Source organism: Bactrocera latifrons, unplaced genomic scaffold, assembly GCF_001853355.1.
Source record: "Bactrocera latifrons isolate USDA-ARS-PBARC rearing strain unplaced genomic scaffold, ASM185335v1 scaffold_203, whole genome shotgun sequence".
Classification (NCBI taxonomy): domain Eukaryota; kingdom Metazoa; phylum Arthropoda; class Insecta; order Diptera; family Tephritidae; genus Bactrocera; species Bactrocera latifrons.
The window spans coordinates 230,996-253,397 of record NW_017535553.1 but is presented as its reverse complement, the minus strand read 5'-3'; the positions used below and the strand labels follow the sequence as shown (position 1 = coordinate 253,397).

The 22,402-nt window shown below is 39.3% G+C and overlaps 2 protein-coding genes across 4 annotated transcripts in view; one reads left to right on the top strand and one right to left on the bottom strand.

The window, feature by feature from the left end:
• Nucleotides 1-22,402, top strand: part of LOC108968122 (centaurin-gamma-1A) — a 262,919-nt gene that overhangs the window by 53,609 nt on the left and 186,908 nt on the right. The gene's annotated exons all lie outside the window — the stretch shown is intronic.
• Nucleotides 7,387-8,512, bottom strand: LOC108968129. The gene is made up of 3 exons (XM_018931924.1): nucleotides 8,175-8,512; nucleotides 7,760-8,095; nucleotides 7,387-7,700 (listed from the first exon to the last, which is right to left on the bottom strand). The coding sequence occupies exons 1-3, from the start codon at nucleotides 8,223-8,225 to the stop codon at nucleotides 7,488-7,490; spliced, it is 600 nt and encodes a 199-aa protein (XP_018787469.1). The 5' UTR covers nucleotides 8,226-8,512; the 3' UTR covers nucleotides 7,387-7,487.

Sequence of the window (22,402 nt, the reverse complement as noted above, 5' to 3'; positions counted from 1 at the left end):
GCTACCAAAATATAAATGCAAATATCCAAAAATATTTACTCAAACGGTGACAAGTGCACGAGCATAACGCAATTGTTGGAAAGATAAGAGAATTAACATTTATTTGCGTATAATTAATAACCATGTGCTATTTTTAGATCTGGCGAGTTCTATTTACCAGCGCCCAAGATACAAGTTAGAAGCTCATTTTTAATTTCTCGCCACTAATGACCACGTTTTTGCGCTTCTTATTCGACTTCACGGTAATATTTTAATATCTACTAGTTGCATCAAAGCCCTTCACAAGAGCATTTTTTATAGCATAAAATGTTATAAAAATGTGCTCAAAGATCATAACGTTGCCTTGGGCAATGATTTCAGTGAGGAGTGTGCATGACAGTTATGTGTTATAGTGCTCTGGTCTGAACAATATATATCATAGCGCTACTTTGAACAATATTCCAGGCCAAATTTCATGTTATATATAACCATTTTATAACCAAAACTCAGCGTCTCCGACACTTCCTTCTGCTCTTTATATATGTATATATAATATATATCCTGTTCAGGATATAAAAATGGCGAAATTATAAATGCAAAGTTTTTTCCACAAATTTTTTTGTATCCACACATTATTTAATAGTAAGTAAACGAAGCACTTCTACATACTTCGGTGTTGCTTCATTCATAAACTCTAGATTCACTTTCACAAAAGTGAAAAGAAAATTTTACGTCAAATATCTTTCTTCAATAAAATTTCTTTTCTAAAACCCAAATTTCATTTACGATTGCGATTTCCATTCTTCTTTTCAAATTACTTTCTAATCAAAGCAACGTGGCGCAACTATTCAGATGCTTCCGCAAAAAGATCCTAAGCCATAAACTACACAAATTTGTGGCATGCCATAAAAGGGATAATACGGCACAATTCATTGCTCTTTGACATCGTACTAAATACGTCTTTCAACCTGACTACACATACACACACTATCTAGAGACAATGGGTTTCAACTTTTTAATGCCAAAGGCATTATTTGAAAAGGTATTCAGCATTTGTACGCAAATGTCACATTGTAATTCAAAGCTTCGATGATATGGGGAGATAGGTGGGATCCTATGGATCCTTTCCACAGCTTGTCCTTTCGGCTGGGTCACTCAATTCATGCAATCAATTTGAGTAAAACTTATAACAAATCAACTCCCTGGTTGACAATAATTTAATCCGTAAAACTGTACAAATTACGGTCGGTCGCATATATGCATATATCTCTCTATATATTTACAGTTATGTGTATGCTTACTGAGGATGTGGTTTGTTTGTTGGCGTCCTTTCGCCTCGCCTACCTGAATGAGAAATCAGTTTTCAACATTTGCACACACGCCGAGCATGAAAGCTAACAATGCCTGTAAACAAATACAAATAAGTATTTTGTAAAGCTTTATTTGGCAGCTGTCAGCTGCGGCTTTGATACGTAAGCGGTTGAGGGTTGACAGGGAAGCGTCTGTGTGCCGCAGTTCGTACGCTGAATCTGTTCGTATGCCTTACAGCCGCACTTTACGTAGCACTGCTTTTAGCTTGATATTATCTATCACATGGTAGTTTTCCTTTCTACCTTTTCTACGAAGAATTTGCTTACTGGGTTGCTTCGTTTGGCCATGCATTCTTTCTGGCACAGGTTGTAGATTGTCTCAGTTTAAGTAGGGTGAAATCGATTAACATTAAATTTTGGGTGCCAGCTGGAATTTTTCTAATACAATTGTCTGTATGGCAACCCTTTTGTATTGGTCAGACAGCGCGGCATGCTGGCCCGTTTATAGGGTTAGGTGTATGATGTGGTTCGGCTATACGAGGCATGTTGCTGACATGTCTTTGTGAAGTTAATGATTTTTAACAAAATACTTCAAATACATTGTAATTAAAGCATAATGACAGGCAATTTTAGCTTAACCCTACGTGTTTGTGGAATATTGATTTATTTACTATTAACCAACTAATTTGCAAAGGACATCATAAATTTACACCAATTCATAATGACCATCAATGAGTTAAAAAAAAAGCTAGTCACACTTACACAGCAAATCATGCAGCGCTAAAATCAATTTAGTCCTTACTACAGCTTCTCACTCTTACGACGTTATAGAGGAGGTAACAACAGCTGTGGTTATTGGGTCGAACACTTTCAGATCTGGAGTGTTTTCATCCATACGGACGACATGACTTAGCCAGCATAGCCGCTGTCTCTCAATTCGCTGAACTATGTCAATGTCGTCGTATATTTCATACAACTCATCGTTTTATCGGAAGCGACCAAAGACCATAAATCTTTCCCAGAACCTTTCTCTCGAAAATTCGTAAAATTCTCTTCAGGTATTCGTCCATGCCTCTGCACCACATAGCAGGATGGGAATAATGAGTGTTTGGTTTTTGTTCGTCGAGAGAGGACTTTTCTTTTCAATTGCCTACTAAGTCCGAAGTAGCACTTGTTGGCAAGAGTTATTCTGCGTTATATTTCGATGCTGACATTATTGTTGCTGTTACTGCTGGTTCCAAGGTAGACGAAATTATCTACAACTTCGAAGTTATGACTGTCAGTAGTGCCCTGGCAGCGTTGTCCCGAGTGCGAAGACTATTTTTCAGATGACAGGATTTGTTTTGCTTCCTTGTCCTTTCTGGGGAAAGCAGCACTAACGGCGGGGGTGTTGAGGCCAATGAYATCAATATCATCAGCGTACGCCAGCAGCTGTACACTGTTATACCAGATTGTACCTGCTCGATTAAATTCTGCAACTAGAATTATTTTCTCCAACAGCAGACTGAAGAAATCGCACGATAGGGAGTCGCCTTGTCTGAAACCTCGTTTGGTAGCGAACGGCTTGGAGAGGGTTTTACCGATTCTGATTCTGCTTTTGGTATTTCTCAACGTCAGTTTACACAGCCGTATTAGTTTTGCGGGATCATAAATATACCTGCATAACAAAAAAAAAGAACCCATTTTGAGTATTTTATTTTGTTTTAACATCACGTCGTTCTTGTTGATAAACCTTTTATTATATTTCAAAGGACTCTTAACTAAGTAACTTGTTTCAGCCTGACAAAACTTACGCTTTTCGCCACACAATTTTGGCATGCTGCTTTACACCAGACATAAACGCAGAGTTTGTCTCTTGTATTGGCACATTGTATAACCACAACTCACACTTTCAGCTCCGATCTGGAGAATGAGAACTAATCGCTAAAATAAACAAAGAATGATGCGTAATTTGCAGTCCTTTACTGTTTTTGGCAACCGAATATTAAAATATGCCAGGGAAGAGCACACACAACGACATAAAAAAAGTATTTTCGCTTACCTTTCTACACAGCTTTCTTACAAGTTTATTTCACTAAGGGCGCCGGAGGTGAGAGCATAACGAGGAAGTAAAGTAAATTTATGCGCGAAAAATAAAAATCCATGTAAGAATGTGTGTAAGTTCCCATAAGCTACTGTATATGAAGTATTGCTTGGGCTGGTTCTCCCAAGCAAGCACGCAACTGTCAGAGACCTTAAAACATACACTTGCACAATGGAAGACTGAAGACTGTGGCATCTAACAGCCTTTGTGTGCGTGTCTTCGCACGACTTGTCTGCGGCAAGCGGACCGCAGGATATGCCGCATCGTCGAATCCGCAATTTTCAGCGCTGCTGTGGGACTCCTTCCACATTTCACATTGTTTTTCGTTTACGCTGTAGTAAGCCTCACAAGTAGTTATGTGAAAAAATGGCGCAATACCGGGAAATATACTCGCTTTCTTGCGCTAAATTGTTTACTTACAAGTAGATGCGCCAGCCATATCATGTGTTCATGTGTGCTTATTTTGGTATGAAATATTTTTGCAATATCCGCAACCAACCACACACATATGCGCCACGCCATGGAGTCTGCAGCACGCAGTGGATTCGGTAGTCTGCTTTTATGCAACGACCTAAAGCACACTATAAAAATGCGTTAATAATGAAAGCCAGCTCTAGGAGCTCGGAAAATGCTGTAAATATGTGTATGTTCGCGCTGGGTCTTAGCATTTCAACATGCAAGAAAGGAGAAGGAAACGAAATAACGGATAATTATATTGACAACAACAAACCTTTTATGACAACAACGAAACGTGTGTTTAAGATTTTGGCAGTGCAACAGGACCTTTATTTTTGGCATTCAAAGTCAATGCCGCAGCTAAATTTTACGAATATGACAACCTTACGCTCGTAAACCTACATATATAAAAACTTAAAAGCTATGTGCAAGGGATCCCTGGAACCCATAATATTATTTCGATATTTAAGACTTTATAAAATTATATTGAATACCGAAAATGCTTGTGTTTTCACGCACTTGAATCTGCAGAGTAACAAGGCTGGCTTTGAATTTGTGTGAGGCATAATCACAGAGCTCCCTATAACCTTTATCGTGTTTGAGCTTTAAGACAGGACAGCTGACAATCGCAGTTGTCCGCGAAGTTGTCTTCATTTCACTACAAATCAGAGTAAGAGTACTTACCTCAGAAAAAATCTCAATCTGCCGAATGACAATATATTAGGTTGTTAAAAAAGTCTTGCGGTATTTTTATTGAATTTTCAATTGTTCATAAAATTTTTTTGATGACTTATGCCCAGCTCTTGACCGATGCTACGACAACTACTATGCCGGTCTCTTTCGACCAATTCAGCGATTTTATCGCAATTTTCGACGACAGGCATTCCGGAGCGTGGGGCATCTTCGACCACCTCTACACCAGATCGAACCATCGTTGTGGAAATGGAAACTGTACAAATTTTATTGGCGATGACTGAATCGAATGCAGTTTTAATAAAGAGTCACGTTAGGTTAGGTCGTAGGATGGGTCCAAAACCAATCAAACTTTTGTCCTTTATGTTACCCAAAACCTCTTTAAATTGCACCGCCTAAGAAATCAACGAAACTTTTCGAGCTTACCATAAATTTATAAAGTCGCTTTATATTAATTCCAGCCATTACGATAGGTTCTCCAAAAGTGTTACCATCGAAATACTTCAATTTTGGTCTGGCACAGGCCACGAAACGACGAAAAAAAACAACATGACTGCATCTCGCTCTTCCGCTGGTAGTTTTTTTTGAGCACCTTCCACCAGATAACGACCCCGTAAAACAATATTGGCTGCGGTTTCATAGAACCAGAACACTAATTTTGTTGAGAGGACCCACCTTACTCCAATCGTTTTTCTACAACAACATAAAACAACTGACGGCTTCCTCATTCTCTCCTCGATGCTTGACATTCATGACAACTCTGATTGTAAAATCATTTTCAATTCCAAAATCGAAGCCCCTAAAATTGAAATTTTAGAGCTATACGAGAACTTCCGATTACGAAATACAACCTCTATGGTATATTGTCTAATTTAATATTATTTCCATCGTAGATGAAGATAGATCGTAAATTTGCCTAGAAAATTATTATCGTCTCCCTATTCAGCTTCCTACTTTCGGTTTTTTTTATAATCAAAATAATCAACATGAAAAACATTACTACAACTTTTTCATTTAAATAATGTCGAAAGCGTACGTCCAACAGCTAAACAAAAATTTAGAAACTTCAATTACATTAATTGAACCGTACCTACCGCTGTGCACAGGGCACTTACCTACCGAAACAGTAGTCATATTTGTACGAACTCGACGCGAACTATGCTCCGTTATTTGTGTATTTTATGCATTCGTGTGCATATGTGGACAGCATATCTATGTATGTTTGAATATATCTGGATATTATATAATATAACCTCTGGCTTGTGGCATGGAAGACCGACGTTGGCGCGGCAGTGAAGTGCCACTTCACCGGCGCCATTTCAATTCGCTTCATTCATATTCGGGATTTTCTATTACCACAAAAAGTTATTTGGTCGTGTAGTTGGTTAGCGTACCAAATTCAAGTCGCCACAATCTTTCAACGCTATCTGTTGTCTGGTCGCGTGTGGGTTCATACTACTTTGGGGCATGTTAATTTGTGGAGAGAAATATTTTGTTTAAATGCATTACAAATTTGATTATATAAATACTAGAAAGGTTTTTTAAATTTTGAATGATTTAATTAAAATTAAAGATTTACGGATTAAATTAGGTTAAGTCTGGAAGAGCAATGAGCCACGCATAGACCGGTTTTGGTCTTTTGCGATAAAAAATATTGACATATTAATATATTATTTTTTACTTCCTTTTTCGTTTTTGCCATAATCTTTTTAATCTATTTTTAAGCTTAACTAGTAATTACAACCGTGATTCAGATTCGTTCGCACTCGTGTTCACAACTCCGACGTTCAATTGTGAGCATTTTACGAGCTTGTTTGGCACTATGCTCCTAAATTTCTTTGTCATGTAAGCCAGACAGCCAGTTTTTAATCTGTTTCTGAGCCTCCTGTCAAAGAAACCTTGGCTATGGTTTCTCTCCAAACACATTATCCTTGATTCAAGCGTTGAACCTGGGTGTGCTCGCGTGGCAGTCAGTCGCACTAACCATTGCGCTGCGGATACCTCAGAACAAGAAGGCGTTAAAGGAGCATATCTAAACATGCAGATATTATATCGTGTGTGGATAAATATTGCTTAGTTATTCTGTTATAGTAGAGTACAGGGTTTGTCCGGAAATTAAAAGAATTCTTTTGAAGCAATCGTTACTATTCTTCAAAAACTTTCAAAATAGGCTTCCAAGCATTGCAGGTGTAACGGCAGGTATTATCCGGAATAGCCTTGAGATATCCGCTCTGTCGTCTCAAAATGCTTGCCTTTCATCGGCCTTTTAAGGCAAGGAAAAAAGTGCGGAGGCCACATCTGGGCAGTAGGGCGGCTGCAGAAGTATTGGATATTAATCACCGAAAATCAACTTATTGTGTTTTCAGTGGAAGGTGCTTTTTGCTCGAACAACATACAGTCGACTGCTGTTTACCTTCGGGCTCATGCCTATACAAGTAAATCTACGATTCATCATCTGTCACAATGCGTTTTTTGTGCAAGTGAAAAAAATTTTCAAAAGTGTTAATCTACAAAGATTTTGAAGAAAGTTTTAAAAAATTATTTTTGTAATGATGAAATGCCGAGATGAATATTTTAAGTAACTGTAGACTACTCGTATGTCAAAATTTTCTCAGTACGTACAACGTAAGAAATATCATAGTTTATGATAGATTTGTGAGTAGACATAATGCAACACTAGGGTTGCCAAAACCTAAAAGACACACTACGTATATAGCTCTCCATACAATGACTCATCAGTCTGATAATAAATCGAAAGATCAAGTTTTTTAGTAAAACTCTACTTTTTTTCAGAAATTTTTAATTTTTATCAACCGTAAGAGAAGATACGGGCAAAATGCTAGGGAATATTAGTTTAACGCTATAAATGGATATTTCTAAAATATATTTTTGATTTTTTGTACTTCGATCAACAAAGTGTTTAGTTTCAGACTTCTTCACATACATTTTCACAAATTTTGTGTAATTCATTCCTTTGTCCATTTCTCTATTTGTTCCTCAATAGTTGATTCCACTACTTTGCCGCTCGCTTTTGCCATTTTCCAAAAGTATATCGTCACATCGGTTAAGAATTTCTTTGTGGTCTCTTCCAGACCGGCATCATTAAGGATTTCCAGATAACGCATATTTGAAACACCAGTATCCTTCTCAATATTGAGTAGAAAAGCACTTTCGCTGAACTAAAAAGCAAGAAATTATGAAATAGTGATACAGAAACAAATATACAAATTTTAGGTGCCTCAACGAAAGTGTCACGCCACATTTTGTCCTTCTCCTGCACCGAGTCCGCCAAAATGGCTTTCTCCAAGCGCTCAATATACTTATTTATATCCGCTACGCGCTTCACTGTGGCCGGTAGAAATTCCTTTACCTTGCTAAAATAAACAATTTGCGAGCGGAATAAGGTGTTCAGAAAAATTTTGGTCTCATTCAAGGCCTCGCGTTCGAATTGTTCGCGTGTGGCGCTGCTAATGAAGCGATGCTCCGCTGGGTTCTCAACTGGACTTTCTGTGACCACCGTTTCCTCGCTCTCGGCGCTACGCGGCTGGCGTGCTATGTGGGCGCAGAAGTAAAGCTGCGGCACGGAAAGCAGATATTTTTATTTATTTATGTATGTGTGTATATAATTTTATATTTGCACAAAGTAGTCTTACCTCAGCGCTTAGCAAGCAAATAAAGGCAATTATAATTAGCTTCTGCGTCATTTCTTGTCTTCACTTCGTGCACTTTCACAATAGTTTGGACGTGGACTCGGTTTCACACAGTTAACAGAGTAGTGCCTGCGACACCTTAAGCTATAAAACTGCTACTGAAGATTTATTTTATGTAAGTAAATATTTTTGTCTAAGACAGTTGAAATATGAAATGTATTTATTGCGCTGGCGTCTTATCAGCTAACTTTTGTCACAGTGTGGCTGGCATTGCTGCTGACTTAGTCGCCTCAACTGAGGGAAATCATTTCACTTAGTCTTCGTGCTGATAACACAGATATTTTTAAATGCGAAGCAAATTGAAACAACTCTATTAAATACACAATAAAGTACATATTGTAATTGAAATTCCAGAAAAAGAAAATAATTAATTAAATATTGATAATGAATAGTGAGCTACACATACACAAGTCCCAACCTTGTTTATGTGGATTAAGTGAGACTGCAAGCTGAATGGATAGTCGGGCATGCCAAACTAATTTTCGCATTTTTTGTGTATCGCAGCCCGTTTTATGCGCCTCAACACTTGTTTAAGTAGCGCTATGTATTAGCTTGCTTATCGCCATTATCACCTTCCTGTCACGCTTTACAAAAGCCGGCGCTGCTGCCCGGAATTGCACGTACAAATTTCTGTATCCCAACGCTTGGCCGCCCATCAGTGTGCGTTCATCTTAAGGGGAGTGTAACTGTCATTGAACCCTTTTCAATATGCAACAGCTGTGAAATGTGCTTTACAACTATGTCCGTTGCTTGCTTTGATTGCTATTCTTATTTGCTCTGCCATTCTCTCTCGCTTATGTACGGGTTAGCAGCCTTTCTTTTCACACCCCCAACGGACGTCAATAAATATTGCATTGTGTGCTGTGTGTTGTGCGCCATTGCTCGCCTATCACTCACTCACGCTGGCGCTTATCAGCGTAAGCGGCCCATAAACCCCCTTCGATGGAAATGTATGCGAGAATCCGCACACATGTTCGACATTTTCAATTCAAAGTGAACGAGTACAATGGAAAAAATGAGAAAAAGTGTAAAGCAGTCTGGTAAAAGCGCTTCAATATTGTCAAGTGCAAAAAATCCGAAATAAAAGTAAATGAAATGGGTGAAATTCAGCTATGAAGTGTATTCGGATCGATTATTTCTGTTATTATTTCATTTCTATTGTATTTTTGAAGAGCGAGTTACAATTTCCGAAACATTTCGAATAATGCGGAGCAAACACGTCTTTGATAATTTCTAACACGTGTTTGGGTTTTTATGAACACTCCATATGCTGTGCCCATACTGAAGTGAAAGGGCTTTCGTATTCAGCTTAAAAAAGTAGTATTTCTTTTCAGCTCAATGTTTGAAGATAGACGAAAATTTCCTCTTATCCCTCGCCGAGGGCGCCAACAGCTAATGTATAGCCCACTACCATGACGTAGGCAGAGACGGGCTAGGAACTGTTCGCCCTATTGTAGTAATGAGATAACTAGCCAAGGTCAGACTTCTTACCTGGGCACCAGGTAGATGCTCCTAAATAACACAGCTTCCAGATAGGAGTCTCTCTGACTATATTTGGGGGTACAAAAAGGGATGAATCAAGGTGCCATGTAAATAAGTCCGGATCTCCGATAAAAAAGGCCAGAGGAGGCTAGTTGTTTCCAGAAGAGAGCAGTGTTTGTAACCACCTCAAGAACAGCCAGCGCAAAGGCAGGACCAATGCTTGGTTCAGCGGCAAATGATAGTCCCATCTTGGCAGTTGAGCCTACGGCTGCCTCCCTGCAAACAGCAGCACCGGAAGCAGCCAGTACCTAATCATGTAGCCAAAGTGAGGCTGCTAAGTAGGTGGAGGAGGGAGATTCTAAAATTACTGCTGCTTGTAGTATGTCTGCCAGAGAATGGCCCAGTTTTAAGGTGGAAGGCCAACGTAAGGCAGGGTATGCAGAGAAGCGACGTGCTGCCCACCTATTGAGAAAGGTGCAGCTGCAACTGCCATCCAAGCAGCAGCCAATGAAAGAGCTTTAAGAATACATTGACTGTGCGAAAACAGTCTTACTCAATTTTAAACTGGACACCGTCAACTAAAAGATCGTAAGCTATGACGAGACGCGCGCAAAATCAATTGCTGATGTGGCTCGGAACCGCCAGCAGTGGAAGCCAAGCGACGGAAATGGAAATAACCGACGACTCCGAGGTTGTACAGATAAACCTTTTCGTGCTGATGAACTTCAACAGAAACACGAGGTGTGTGAGAGAGGATTGAATAGGGTGAAGGGAATTTTTCTCTGGTGGAATCACAATGGGCCTCCTAAAGGCTTAGGTGCACGGTTGTTTAGCCACTCTGTCTAGCATATATCTTGGTCCGTATTCCATTTTCTAAGCCATGTCCTATCATACCGACTTGTAATAACTATTAATAAAATACCGTAATGAATTTGTTTTTTAGATGTAAGGTAATAATGAAAAAGTTATATAATAAAGCTTTAATCATAGTAGCTTTACTAGATGTAAAATCTCATCAAATCTGATTAGATTAATAAATTTATTCGGTTTAACTTTCAATTCAATCGTGATTAATTCGGATATTCCAATTTCAAATTTAATTTATCAATAAAATGCACAACGCTTCTCCGAAAACTCCAAATTATACGCATATTTACACAGCGCCGGCATGTATGCTATAGCAACCGCCCACGACCGACATGCCGCCCTAAATCAATTTCAGTTCAATCCGCTTATGTGTTTATTTTTGTGCAAATAATTAAAACTGTAGCAGGCGCTGAGCACTCCAAGCCAAAAAAATCTGTTCACAAACAGGCATATGTAAATCCTGCTGAATTGAATGCTTGTTTTAATTATGCATGGGCAGCGCTGGCGCCTATGCTTATGCCATAAAAATGGATTTCAAGCGAAAAATTACAATGCACATAAGCCGTCAAAGTTGCTCCAGGTAGGAGGTGAAGCGATGTCATGGCATAAATGGACAGCGGCCGAGCGCAAAGTCACGACTGGCGGTGGACACTGAATGACAGACGACATTTTTCCAACGTCGCTCTGCGTCCCAAACGATTAACTCGTATTCGTGTGCGCTCAGCTGTTTCCGAAAACAATTTGAAGGGAGCATAACGGCTGTTGGAGGTCGGTTATGTAAATTCTTTAGTACTGCGGCATGTGGGGGAAATAACCGAGAACATCTTGTGCACTTTGTGGAATTACCGCTTGCTGTAAACAAGTAATGATGAGAAATTCGAATATTTTTCATTTTGTTGCCGTGTATTTGGTAATGGCGAGCCATGTTAAAATTTTTAAATTTTTGTGCTTCAGTGCATATTTTATGGTCTGGCCTGCTAAGCAGTATTACACGTGACAACTTTTAAGAGTATACTTTTCCATTAAAGGTTTCACTCTTTTTTGTTTTTACTATTGACAGTATAATGCCTTTTGCAATTTGTATGCTAAGTGCATCATATTTTATGTTTATGAATTTGCAGTTGTGCATAGCCCGTTCTTATCAATTGGTTATGGTATGAGTTATTATAGCGATTATCAGGAAGCTACTTTCACGCTGTCCGGCGATGTCACACATTGAGTTTCTCAATTACATATAACATTGTGTCATAAATTTTTGATTCAATGCCGTATCTGGTACGCCTGTATTTATTGAGTAAACCAATATGCCTTAACCCCATCGCTTCATCTATCCGGCGGCGCTCTGTGTGTGGTATCAATGGTGTGATGCCACGTTTCGCAGCAGCGCGTAGGTGATAGTCTGTCGACTTTAACGATAGCTTTTAGCCTCTGTTCTTAGCTTAGCATGTCCAGCCCGTGCCTGTCTGTTTTATTTTTGAATATTGTTTTCAATTTTAAATTACGAGTAGTAATTGCAGCGACTTAATTCATTCAATAGTTGTGTGTTTATATACATAGAGGGTGTTGTTTAAGAGGTGTAGAAAAGTGTATGACTAAATGATTTTCGATGATCATTAAACCTTATTTTGACAGCCCTTATCACAGCCTTTATTGTGTGGTATAAACAAATCCATTATTTTTCCAATAGTTCGCTTTAGTTATCTGTATCTCGCGTTGTAAAAGTGTGTTTGTAGTAAGTAATATGGCATTAGATAGATAAGGTTACGTACTAAAAGCACATCTTAGACGGTTTTGTGATTGCTTCAATCAGTATTGCTTGAGCCCGCATCAAAGATGGAGAAATGTAAAGAAAAATTATTTTATTTTGGAGTTTTTCTTCGATAGAAGCGAAAAGGCGCGCAAGACGGCCCTGATGCTATAGGATTTTGGTTTCGTCAAAGATGCACTACGTTCTGGAGCCCAGGTCGAAAATATGGGTAAAATAATGCAAATCGTCAAGTTCGACCGTCATCTAAGAAGCATTGTTTGGATCGCTCAGGAGCTAAATTGGATTGTTGTTTTTGGAGCGCCAGAATTCTGCAGAGTTGCCAGTCCTTGGCCGGATAAAAATCCGTGTCCGTTCCGGTTATGTAGACCCGACTGCCGTGGGAAGGGTTCTAAAGCGGATAATTACTAATGATGGCACGTGGGTCACTTACGACAACGTTAATCCGTCAATCGGAAACGGTCGTGCTTAGCCAATGCAAATGTAACTAAGTCCAGATAAACTCACAGAAATTGCCAATATAACGTGGAAGACAACATGCATGGCTCGAAGTTCAGCTGTGTATTTGGTGGCTCGTCGTATTATACTATGAACTCTTGCAACCAGGCAAAACCTTTACAGGAGGCTTTTATGGGACGCAACCAATACTTTTGATGCCTTTCTATTTTTAAGGCTGATGTTTGATGGAATTGGGATTTTGTGCTGTCAGCTATTGGCCCGTCTGAAGAAAGCAATCGCAGAGAAGTGGTCAGGTCTGGCATATAGGACAGGAATTGCCTACAATCAGGAACCCGCCGAGGCAAACGCACCGGTAGTGCCTCGCATGAAGCTCTCGGAGCTCGATTGGTATAATTGTAGGCATCCACCTTATAATTTAGAACTCGCATCAAGTAACAGTAAACTGTTCTTGGCTACGACGAATAAATTTACTGCTGAAAGAATAAAAAACCTTAAATTTAATGTAAAAACTATCGGTTTCGTTTTACCAGACCCAATACTTTAGAAAATTATATAGCTTATGAAAACTCATCCATTATTTTCACTGTTATTTCTATTATATAACTGCAATATTTCTTTCTAAAAATGTGTTTAAATCATTATAAAGTAACATCAATTCCGTTTTTTTTTTCATTTCAGGTATGTTTCCTCTCTTTCTCTGTCTCCCTCTGCCATCAATGTAACATCTGCAGGTAATGTGTTGTCATCAATTAAACTTAACCGCATTGACCACAAATTAATTGTTGCCTATTTTTAGGCGGTCTACCGCTAAATGGAACATTAGCACGATACTAAATAAATACGAAGTAAAAGCGTTGTTGCTTTTCAATTTCCGAACACGACAGCAAATAGTCGCCAAATTTCCATAAAGTAATATTTTACAAATTCAGGCAAATAAAACTGCACCAACACACAGCTCTTTATTTATGGCAGCTAAATTGCAACCAATAGAACTGGCGAACCCTCAACTGCCAATATTATAGCAATTTACAATTGTTTTACGCAGTCATTGTTTTCATTTGACCGCGACACTTGCATTGCTGTATTAGTTGCAATAAGTCCGTAGTAGCCATGTCATGGCAGCCTCCCACCGCTGAATATTTTCCCTTCACTACGCTAAATGCAAAATGCTGTTTGTTCGCGCCAATTTCTGCTGTTGCCCCAGCACCCGGGTAAACACGAAAGATCCGTGTTTAGTTTTTGCAACATCATCCTGCGGCATGATGCCCGTGCTAACAGAGATAACCTCTTTGCCGACTGTGGCACATCCTTTGTTGATTTAAGCTACAATTGCAATTGGAGCTGCGGTCCGACGTCTACAGCCAGCTTGCATACGCTGCTGCCTGCCATGTTACTTTGTGTGTATGTGTGGCTGAGTGGATCCGGTCACTGGTAACCATATTTTGTCTCTGCTTATTATTTGGTGAATTTACATTTGCCACTCGCCACACCTAATAGGGCTAATGTTGGGGTGTTGCTGCTGTATATTTGATTCTCCCTAGAAGTCCAAAATGGCGCTAAATTTCAGTGTGATTGTCGAGTGCTTGTCTGATTATGTGTAGGTGCTGGGATTAAATACTCTGCAGGGCAGAAACACTATTTTCGATTTGCTTTCGTCACCATTTCTAGTTAAACAAAATGTTTAATTCAATACACCAAAAATATAGGCACTGAAAATCTATTTTTATTCGACATTTACAATACTTTGTTGTTTTTTATAGTACAGGGAAGCATCGAAAGCCGAAATGCGAAACATTAATCCGCTAAATCGAACTTACTTCCAAGTCAAGACTATCTCACGGAACCACTGGTTAAGTATTACTTCGTGGGAGGCACAGGAAAATGTCTCTCTGTCTCTTATAATGCGATAATGCGGACGGGCGGGTACCTAGTCTGTTGAAAAAGTCTTAGTTTTGTCTTTATGGAATCTATATATTCCTCGTTCCTCGAGTTCCTTAAGTAGGTCGTTAACTACCAAAATTAAGCTCCCCCAGTGGCACTTTTTCAGCGGAATGGTTCAACAATGAGCATCCAGGAGTTGTCTCAACAAATCCTCGTCTACATCAGAGAAGTAGGATTTTTAGCTAGAATGCGCCTTAACCGTTGACTCGAACATATACAGCTCCCAATCGTTCCAAAAGCCACTTCTGTCAGCCCTGTTCAAGAGTGGCTCGAAACTTCATCTCCATAAGCTTCGATGTCCACCAAACACGTTTCCTTTTGCCTTTTTGTGAACTTTGAGAGGACGCAGAGCTGTAAACCTCGATCCAGGTCAGACGCGGTTGAAAGAGCTGATCAAAATTCCCTGCAATACAAGTCCTATTTGTTATTTCTGAAGTTCTTCGGTCGCAGAAGCCCACCTAAAAAAAATGCTTCTCTAACCAGAGGAGGTTTAGAGCTCTGAATTTCGAGATGAAGGGAGTAATTTCTCTAAAAGCTAACATAACGTCAAGTATCTCCGCCCTGCTAGCGGTCACAAAAGTCGAGAAGGTGCTGTAGCTAAATCCGAAATAATTTGTCGACTACAGTCGGAAGAAAAATTATTCAAAAAAACAATTATTGAAGAAGTGGTCTTCGAAGGTATAGCATCAACCACATCGAACCATACTTTTTCATTGGTTTCCTCCAGATTTTCCATATATACTACAAACAGTACTTCGACCATTTCATTTTCAGTGTCCATTGGATTCGCTACGCTTATCGTGCGCATTTTGCCGCAATTTGTTTTACATTTCGTACACCATTCAACGACCGACCACTACTCGTGTACTCGTGAAATGCACACACACACTTTACATTGTTTTGGTAAATAAAATGAGCTCATAGCACATCCGTTGCTCTGTTTAAGCTGCTGGGTCGGGTGGTTCGTGATTTAGTTGGTTACTTCGCTGATTCGATTGTACGAGTGGAGCCAAAAGGCACGTGACTGCCGGTGGTGAAATTGTGTATGTATGGCATCCCTTTGTATGAGTATAGTGAGTGGTTCTATGCTCCGTAAAATGGACTATTCTGCAACTACTAAGCGAATCATATCTTTAACACAGCGGAATGGTGCTGACCTAAAGTAGCAATATTTTGGTATTTTTTATAGCGTGATGTCCTATGAGATATCCTCTTATCAGATTCTGGTCATAAATAGAAGTTCAAAATAAGTAATTTCCAAGATTGCAAATATCCTCAGAATGGTAAAAATGTACAGTATTGGTTGTATAGCAATGTTATTTTTAACTACCATAGTTTGATATTTCCCTGCAAAGTAGTTGCTGGTATAAGCTCAACAATTACATTTGGTGGAACATTTCCGGCAATGTTTGCTTGTTGTCCATAGCTATATGGCGTTGTACTTTGTCGAACTTTCGCTGGCACAGCCAAAATGCTGAACTTTTAAATAGTAGTGACTGTTAGTGGGATTTTCAACATATTGCACCTTTATTTGTGCTCTCTACTCTTATTTATATGGTTGTAAGTGCAGGTTGCAAATGCAAGGATTTCATGTGGTAAACAATCAGTATTTTCCTATGTAACTTTTGGTACTTCCTTCCTTGATTACTTTTCCTGCTACTTGCTGTAATTCTCCATTTATTGTTTGTTAATCAGATTAACATGTGGAGTATCAGCTATACGCCTTGTTGTAGGCAATTGTATAGCCTCACGTAGATATTGGCAGTGGTTTTGCCAAAGCGCCTTAAAATATGCTAGGATTTAGTTGTATTGTATGATTGCTTTTTATGGCAGAAATTCATTTGAGAGCGCTGAGTTAACTGTTTCTATCATCACAGACCAAACCTAAGTGACTATGGCATCATTTCATTTCATTCCAATATAATTTAATTACCCTAACCTTGGCTGTAGTTTTCTGCTCACAATCCTTCGAGACAGGTATGTGAGGAAGTACACGCTAGAGGAGCGGAGCGGTGAGCTTTTTTACGTATGATTTGAACATTGGTGGGAAATTACTCCGAAAGGAACTATCCGTACTAACTTCAGTCCTTTTGCGTAAAGGTAGCAGAAGATGTACTTCTCTCGAGGCTCCTTGAGAACCCCAATATTAAGGCAGCGAATTCGTAGAATTCAAAGCTAGAGAAGGAAGTCTAGATACCTTATTTCTTTCATCGACTTACTACATGATTAGGCTGGTTTGAACGACTAACCACATTGGTATTTCAGGAAACTGCAGCGCTGATTAGCTTAGTTGGCGCCTAAAATCCGTTTAAAAAATGTTGTAAATTTTACGCTATCTTTTTGGAGTCGAATAGTTTTGAATTAATATTGCATAATAATATGCGAAATATGTTTAAAAATATTTTTATTTCTTCGAAAAAAATTAATACCTAAAGTAACTGTTAATGTAATCCCCCACTTACATTTAATATAATATCTCGAAAGAAAGAGTAACTGTTTATCAAATTAGCAGCTTCATGCTCAACAAACAATTGTCTTGATCTGCGAAGTAACTCTATTACTGCGACCCTTTCTCGCCGTAAATGCGTTTCGAATAGCCTGTTTATAATAAAATATCACTTGCATGCTAATTCTATCCTTTTCTTTTACGCTTAAGTGCCTCTGGTAAGTGTCTAGAGTATTCTCGCAATTTATATAACTTTGTTATTCCATTTGAGTAACCCTACGCCCGGCCTTTGTTGCGCCATGCCATTTTTACCACTTAAATCTCTATCAACACGATGCACTCACACCATCTCGAAGCATTTATCTTTACTGCAATTTACGGCGCATATTAAATGAAATATCGACTATAAACATAACCTCAATGGCAGTGCTACCATTCGGCGAAAAGTATGCAATGCGAAGCTCTAGCTGTTGCTCGCCTTAAGCACTCTCACACACACGCACTGAGATATGCTTCCCCCTTTTATGTTACACTACAAGCTCGCTGTAGAGCAGGCACTCGGTTCAGCAAACAAACGTAAGAGTTTAATAAATTTTATGCCATTTTTCTTGTTCGCACTCAACACTTGCACACCCACACGTACACACACACATGCGTGCCATACTGCCAAAGTGCTCGAACATGCTCTTGCGTGTCGTATGTCCTTGCTTGCTCGGTCTACCTTGCTTTTGTTGTGCTGTGCGTTTTCCACCAACACTTGTATTTATTTGTTTTGCTTAGCATGTAAATGCGCGTATGGGAGTGTGTGTATGCGTGTGCTAGCATGCTTTTAGGCGCACTACTAAATACAAATTACTCTCCAATATAAGTGCTTTCGTTGCTCACGAACAAATAACAAATGAAAGGGGCAAAAATAAGTGGAGAAAAACAAAATGCGACATAGAAAGGAAGTCGGCTTACAAGTGGAATTACCTCGCGGAAACGTACAGCTTAGTTCGCAGCAACGCGTTGGCACAAATGTAAGCATGCCGTCGCTTTCAGGCGCCGTCCCTCAACGCACACGGCGAAGTTTTCGTTGCCCAAGCTGTGATTAATTGAATTTGCATTGTCGCATGCAAGGCCGAAGGGGTGTGTTGGCATTCACAACGCATAGTTGTTGTTTTCGGTGCCCTGACTGGCTGACTGTCTGCCAATCTGTCTGACTTTTTGTCTGTGTGCCCTGTCTTTATTAATTAAATTGCAATCTAAATATTGTAAAGCATGCATTTAATTTGTTGTAGCACAACAACAAACCAAAAAGGCCCAAACGAACTCGTAAAGTTTGGTACACATTGATATATGGCCCCAGGCAAATCGATTCTTTTCCATTACAACTTCATTTAATTATAGAAATAAATTGAAGTGGATTTGTTGTCACTGCTTAGATGATTGTTGGTGTTTTTGGTGTGGTAAATTAATTCGATTTGATACATTGACTTTAAGGGAGCATTTGAGAAATTTGGGAATTTGCGGTGGCTTTGTGGCAAGCAAGGCGAAGTGACACTTTGAATGCCAAAGCGAAGAAATTCTTTGAATGTTTGTCTGTCGAGGCTTCGACTTGTAATTAAGTTACAGCTTAAAACAGGCTAAATAATATTATATTGTGCAATCTGATTTGGTTAGATTAGAATAGTGCAGTACCGAGTCGATTTTAAAAGTAAAGTCGCGGCAGAAGAAAATCGGTCTTATTACTTTTCGGATCCTGTAGAGTACTAGATGCGAGTACTATAAGGGTACCCTGCGTAATCCGTAAGAAGGAAGTTCCCTGTGTTAACATTTTTATTTTCCATAAGGTTATTTAGACAGTATTGTGCGGAGGATTCAAACACATTGCAAATAAATTGATATTATCACTGTTGCTTAGGACCTAGCAGATTCACCATAGACCACATTTTCACAATATGTCAAGTCCTGGGGAAGACCGTTGATAACCAACCCGACACCCATAACCTCTTTGCCGATTTCAACGTAATTTTTGACAAAACTGACAGGACGTACATATTCAACTATGTCTAAACGTGGCATCCCAGAGGAAATTTTAGAAGCTGTGTTTCCCTCTGTTGCGTTTTGTGCAATATAATGCTGAAAAAAGTCGTCCGTGCAGCTAATCCGAACCACAGTTTATACTCTAAAAGTAAAAGGATACTGAGGTCCGCAGATGATTTTGACATCATAATCCTAGAAAAAGTATCGAAAGAGGTTAGTTTTATGGTAGACAAGAGCAAGACAAAGTACCTGGAAGCCACACATAAAGATTACTCGCGCCTTAGCTTAAAGACCTCTTAAGAACCATGTCACTGTTGAAAGCTATAAATTTGAAAATGGTAAGAACTTTGTTTATCTCGGAACCAGCATAAATTTCACCAATAATCTTAGTCTGGCGATCAAGCGAAGAATAAAAAGCTAACGGATGCTACTTTGGGATCGAAATTGGATTGAGAAGCATATCCCTCCTTCGACGAACAAACATTTTTCTCCACTATATAAGTCTCTTATTATTCTCCGTTCTATTATACAGTGCAGAATTATCAAGGGCACCAAATAGATAGCGGCCTGTCTGCAATTGGGATGTACAAAATGGAGGCAACGGACGGAGTCTAATAACTGATGAATTCAGGTAATGATCGAAGCGACAGTCAAAATTTTGATTTTTGACAAAATGACGACTTCGGAAAAAATCGATTTTCGGGATAGATTTACACTTCAGAGGGGCTTAGAATATCGAAATAGTTATCAAAAATCATATTTCTTTTATGACTACCTGTAACAACTACTACCTAAGAAATTCGTGAGAAAATTTCAAGTCAATTGGTTCATCTGTTTAATAGAAATTTTCTTCACCTACTCTGAAAACAGCGTTTCGGGATATCTGTATCTCCGAAATTATTTGCGGGACTAACTTAAATTTTTCCGAGAATATTCTCAAATAAAAGACCCAAGTGAATATAACCCCTTAAAGGTCTCTTCTATTTGAAAAAACAAATTACGCAGTCATTCTTTGACCGTTTTCATTGAAATTTTTCTATTATTGTCTTCGTAATTAAAAGCTCATATTTGTAAAAGCAAATTTCTGTAAAAAAAAAAAAAATCTGTGACCTTTTCCTTACCAAAACAAAACTGTGGAGACCGCTATTCTGCGCCTAAAAGCAGTCTACGCAGGAATCATTTATCATGAGCACTCATGTGTCTATTGCAAAGCATTTTTCCTCCTTCCTACCTTTGGCATACTCTTCCATATGTGACCGTTTGTGTATGTTTGTATGAGTGGCTATAAAAGGCCGCGGACTGCACTTAAAAACGCCCAACCACACGCTGCTGTCTTGGCGAACACACCGCTTACAACGCATTATAAATGTTACTTATTTTAACCTGTGTCATGTGGTATGTAGCATACGGCGCTCATGCTTGTTTGTGGCTGTGGATGGTACTCAAAACAATCAAACGACATAATTGACTGTGGCCGGAAGTACAATTGTTTGCATTGGGTTAGTTACGCGCTGCGCGGCGCCACTCGCCACTTTGTTATTGTTATTGTGTTTGCATACGCTGCGGTTGCTGGCGCTGACATTTCAGGAGGTGGTGGATCATTTGTTTGACGATGTCATTGTCAGTGATAGTAATTGTAGCGCATGCCGCTCAAGCTTTTGTTATTGTTGTACGCATTGATGTGGCGGCCATTATACGCCCAAATGTAGGCAAAAGCAGCAACCACACCCAATCATCTACGCCGCTGCCATCAAGGCCAACACCACAACTCCTTCGCGCACTCAAATGTTTACAGTTGTTTGCTGCAGTGAAGTGAAGGCCTCCAACCCTTTCGTACCTCCGCCCTCCAAGTCTGGCGCACATATGCGCATTAACGTAATGGCAATGCTAGAGCCCGCGCACCGGGTATGAGTGATTGGAGCTCTCATTTGAATTGACATTTGCTCGCTCACATGTACACTTAGTTTTACAGTAATACATACCGCTAGGCGCGCCAACATAAGCACTAACTTAGCTGCGCATATTGACTGCCAACGTTTCATACCGAGCCTGCCAAGCAAGGGTTAATAAGAAGCGAAGTTCCGTCTAAAGTGATTGCCGACGAGCAATCATCTTTGTAGCGCGCAAATGACATTAAATCCAGCGAAAATGCGAGTTGAGCGGGGGACAATGAGAAATCACGCGTTGAAGGCCTATGACAGACAGCCGATGTTCAACATCATTTCGCGCATAATTTAATATGCAAATGTAATTTGCAAGTAGTGCAGCGCCTAAGTATAGGCTTCCTTGCACGAACATGCCTCAGCCAAACTCGGTGTTAAACGCGCTTCCTGCTAGGCAGCCTACTTACCAGCACGCTTGTCTAACCGGCAAACTTAATCAGCCCAGCGCGGCGTGAAAATTTACTGCACTTTGATGTTCAGCACATTTACGAATTTGCATAAAATTTTATCGCCGCTTTTAACCCCTTTTCGCCGTAGCGCGGGTGCGGAGGTATAAAAAATTCAAAGGTGATTTTAAGTGCTTTAAAGTACGCTGTCAGCTAAGGTGGAGCGTTGCGTCATTATTTACACTTTGATAGATATTTGTCAGTAAGGTAGCACTGCAGTCAAAGCTTTAAAAAAGTAGAGCAAAAAAAATTATATATCCAGTGTCTCAATATATAAATCAAGTCAGTTTATTCAAGAAAATATTCGAAAATTTTTCGCTTGTATTTAGCAACTAGTTGAGGGGTTCACCATTATGGCAACTATATACTGTTGAGGTGCGATCTGAAAAGTATAAACGGAGAATTTCCAATCGGGAGTCTTGCGTTGGAAGAAGTTTTCCATACAGTGACTTAATATTGACAGCTATATGTCATAGTGATCCGTTATCCAATTTATTGTAGTGTTACCTTAGACAATAATCTATGCAAAATATAGTGAAGATATCTTCTGAAATGAAAAAGTTTTTCACACAAAGAATTGATTTTGGTCGGTAGGTTTGTATGGCAGCTATGTATGTGTCATAGTGGATAATATACAGGTGCTTTGGTGCTTTGGACAATACTCCACCTCAAATTTATAGAAGAAATATCGTCAAATAAAAAAAGTTATGAAAAATATTGCTTGTTAGTACATTTGTCACTAGTTGCAATTCGAATGAAATGTAAAACCATATCTTGTTACGTTTCAATAAAAAAAA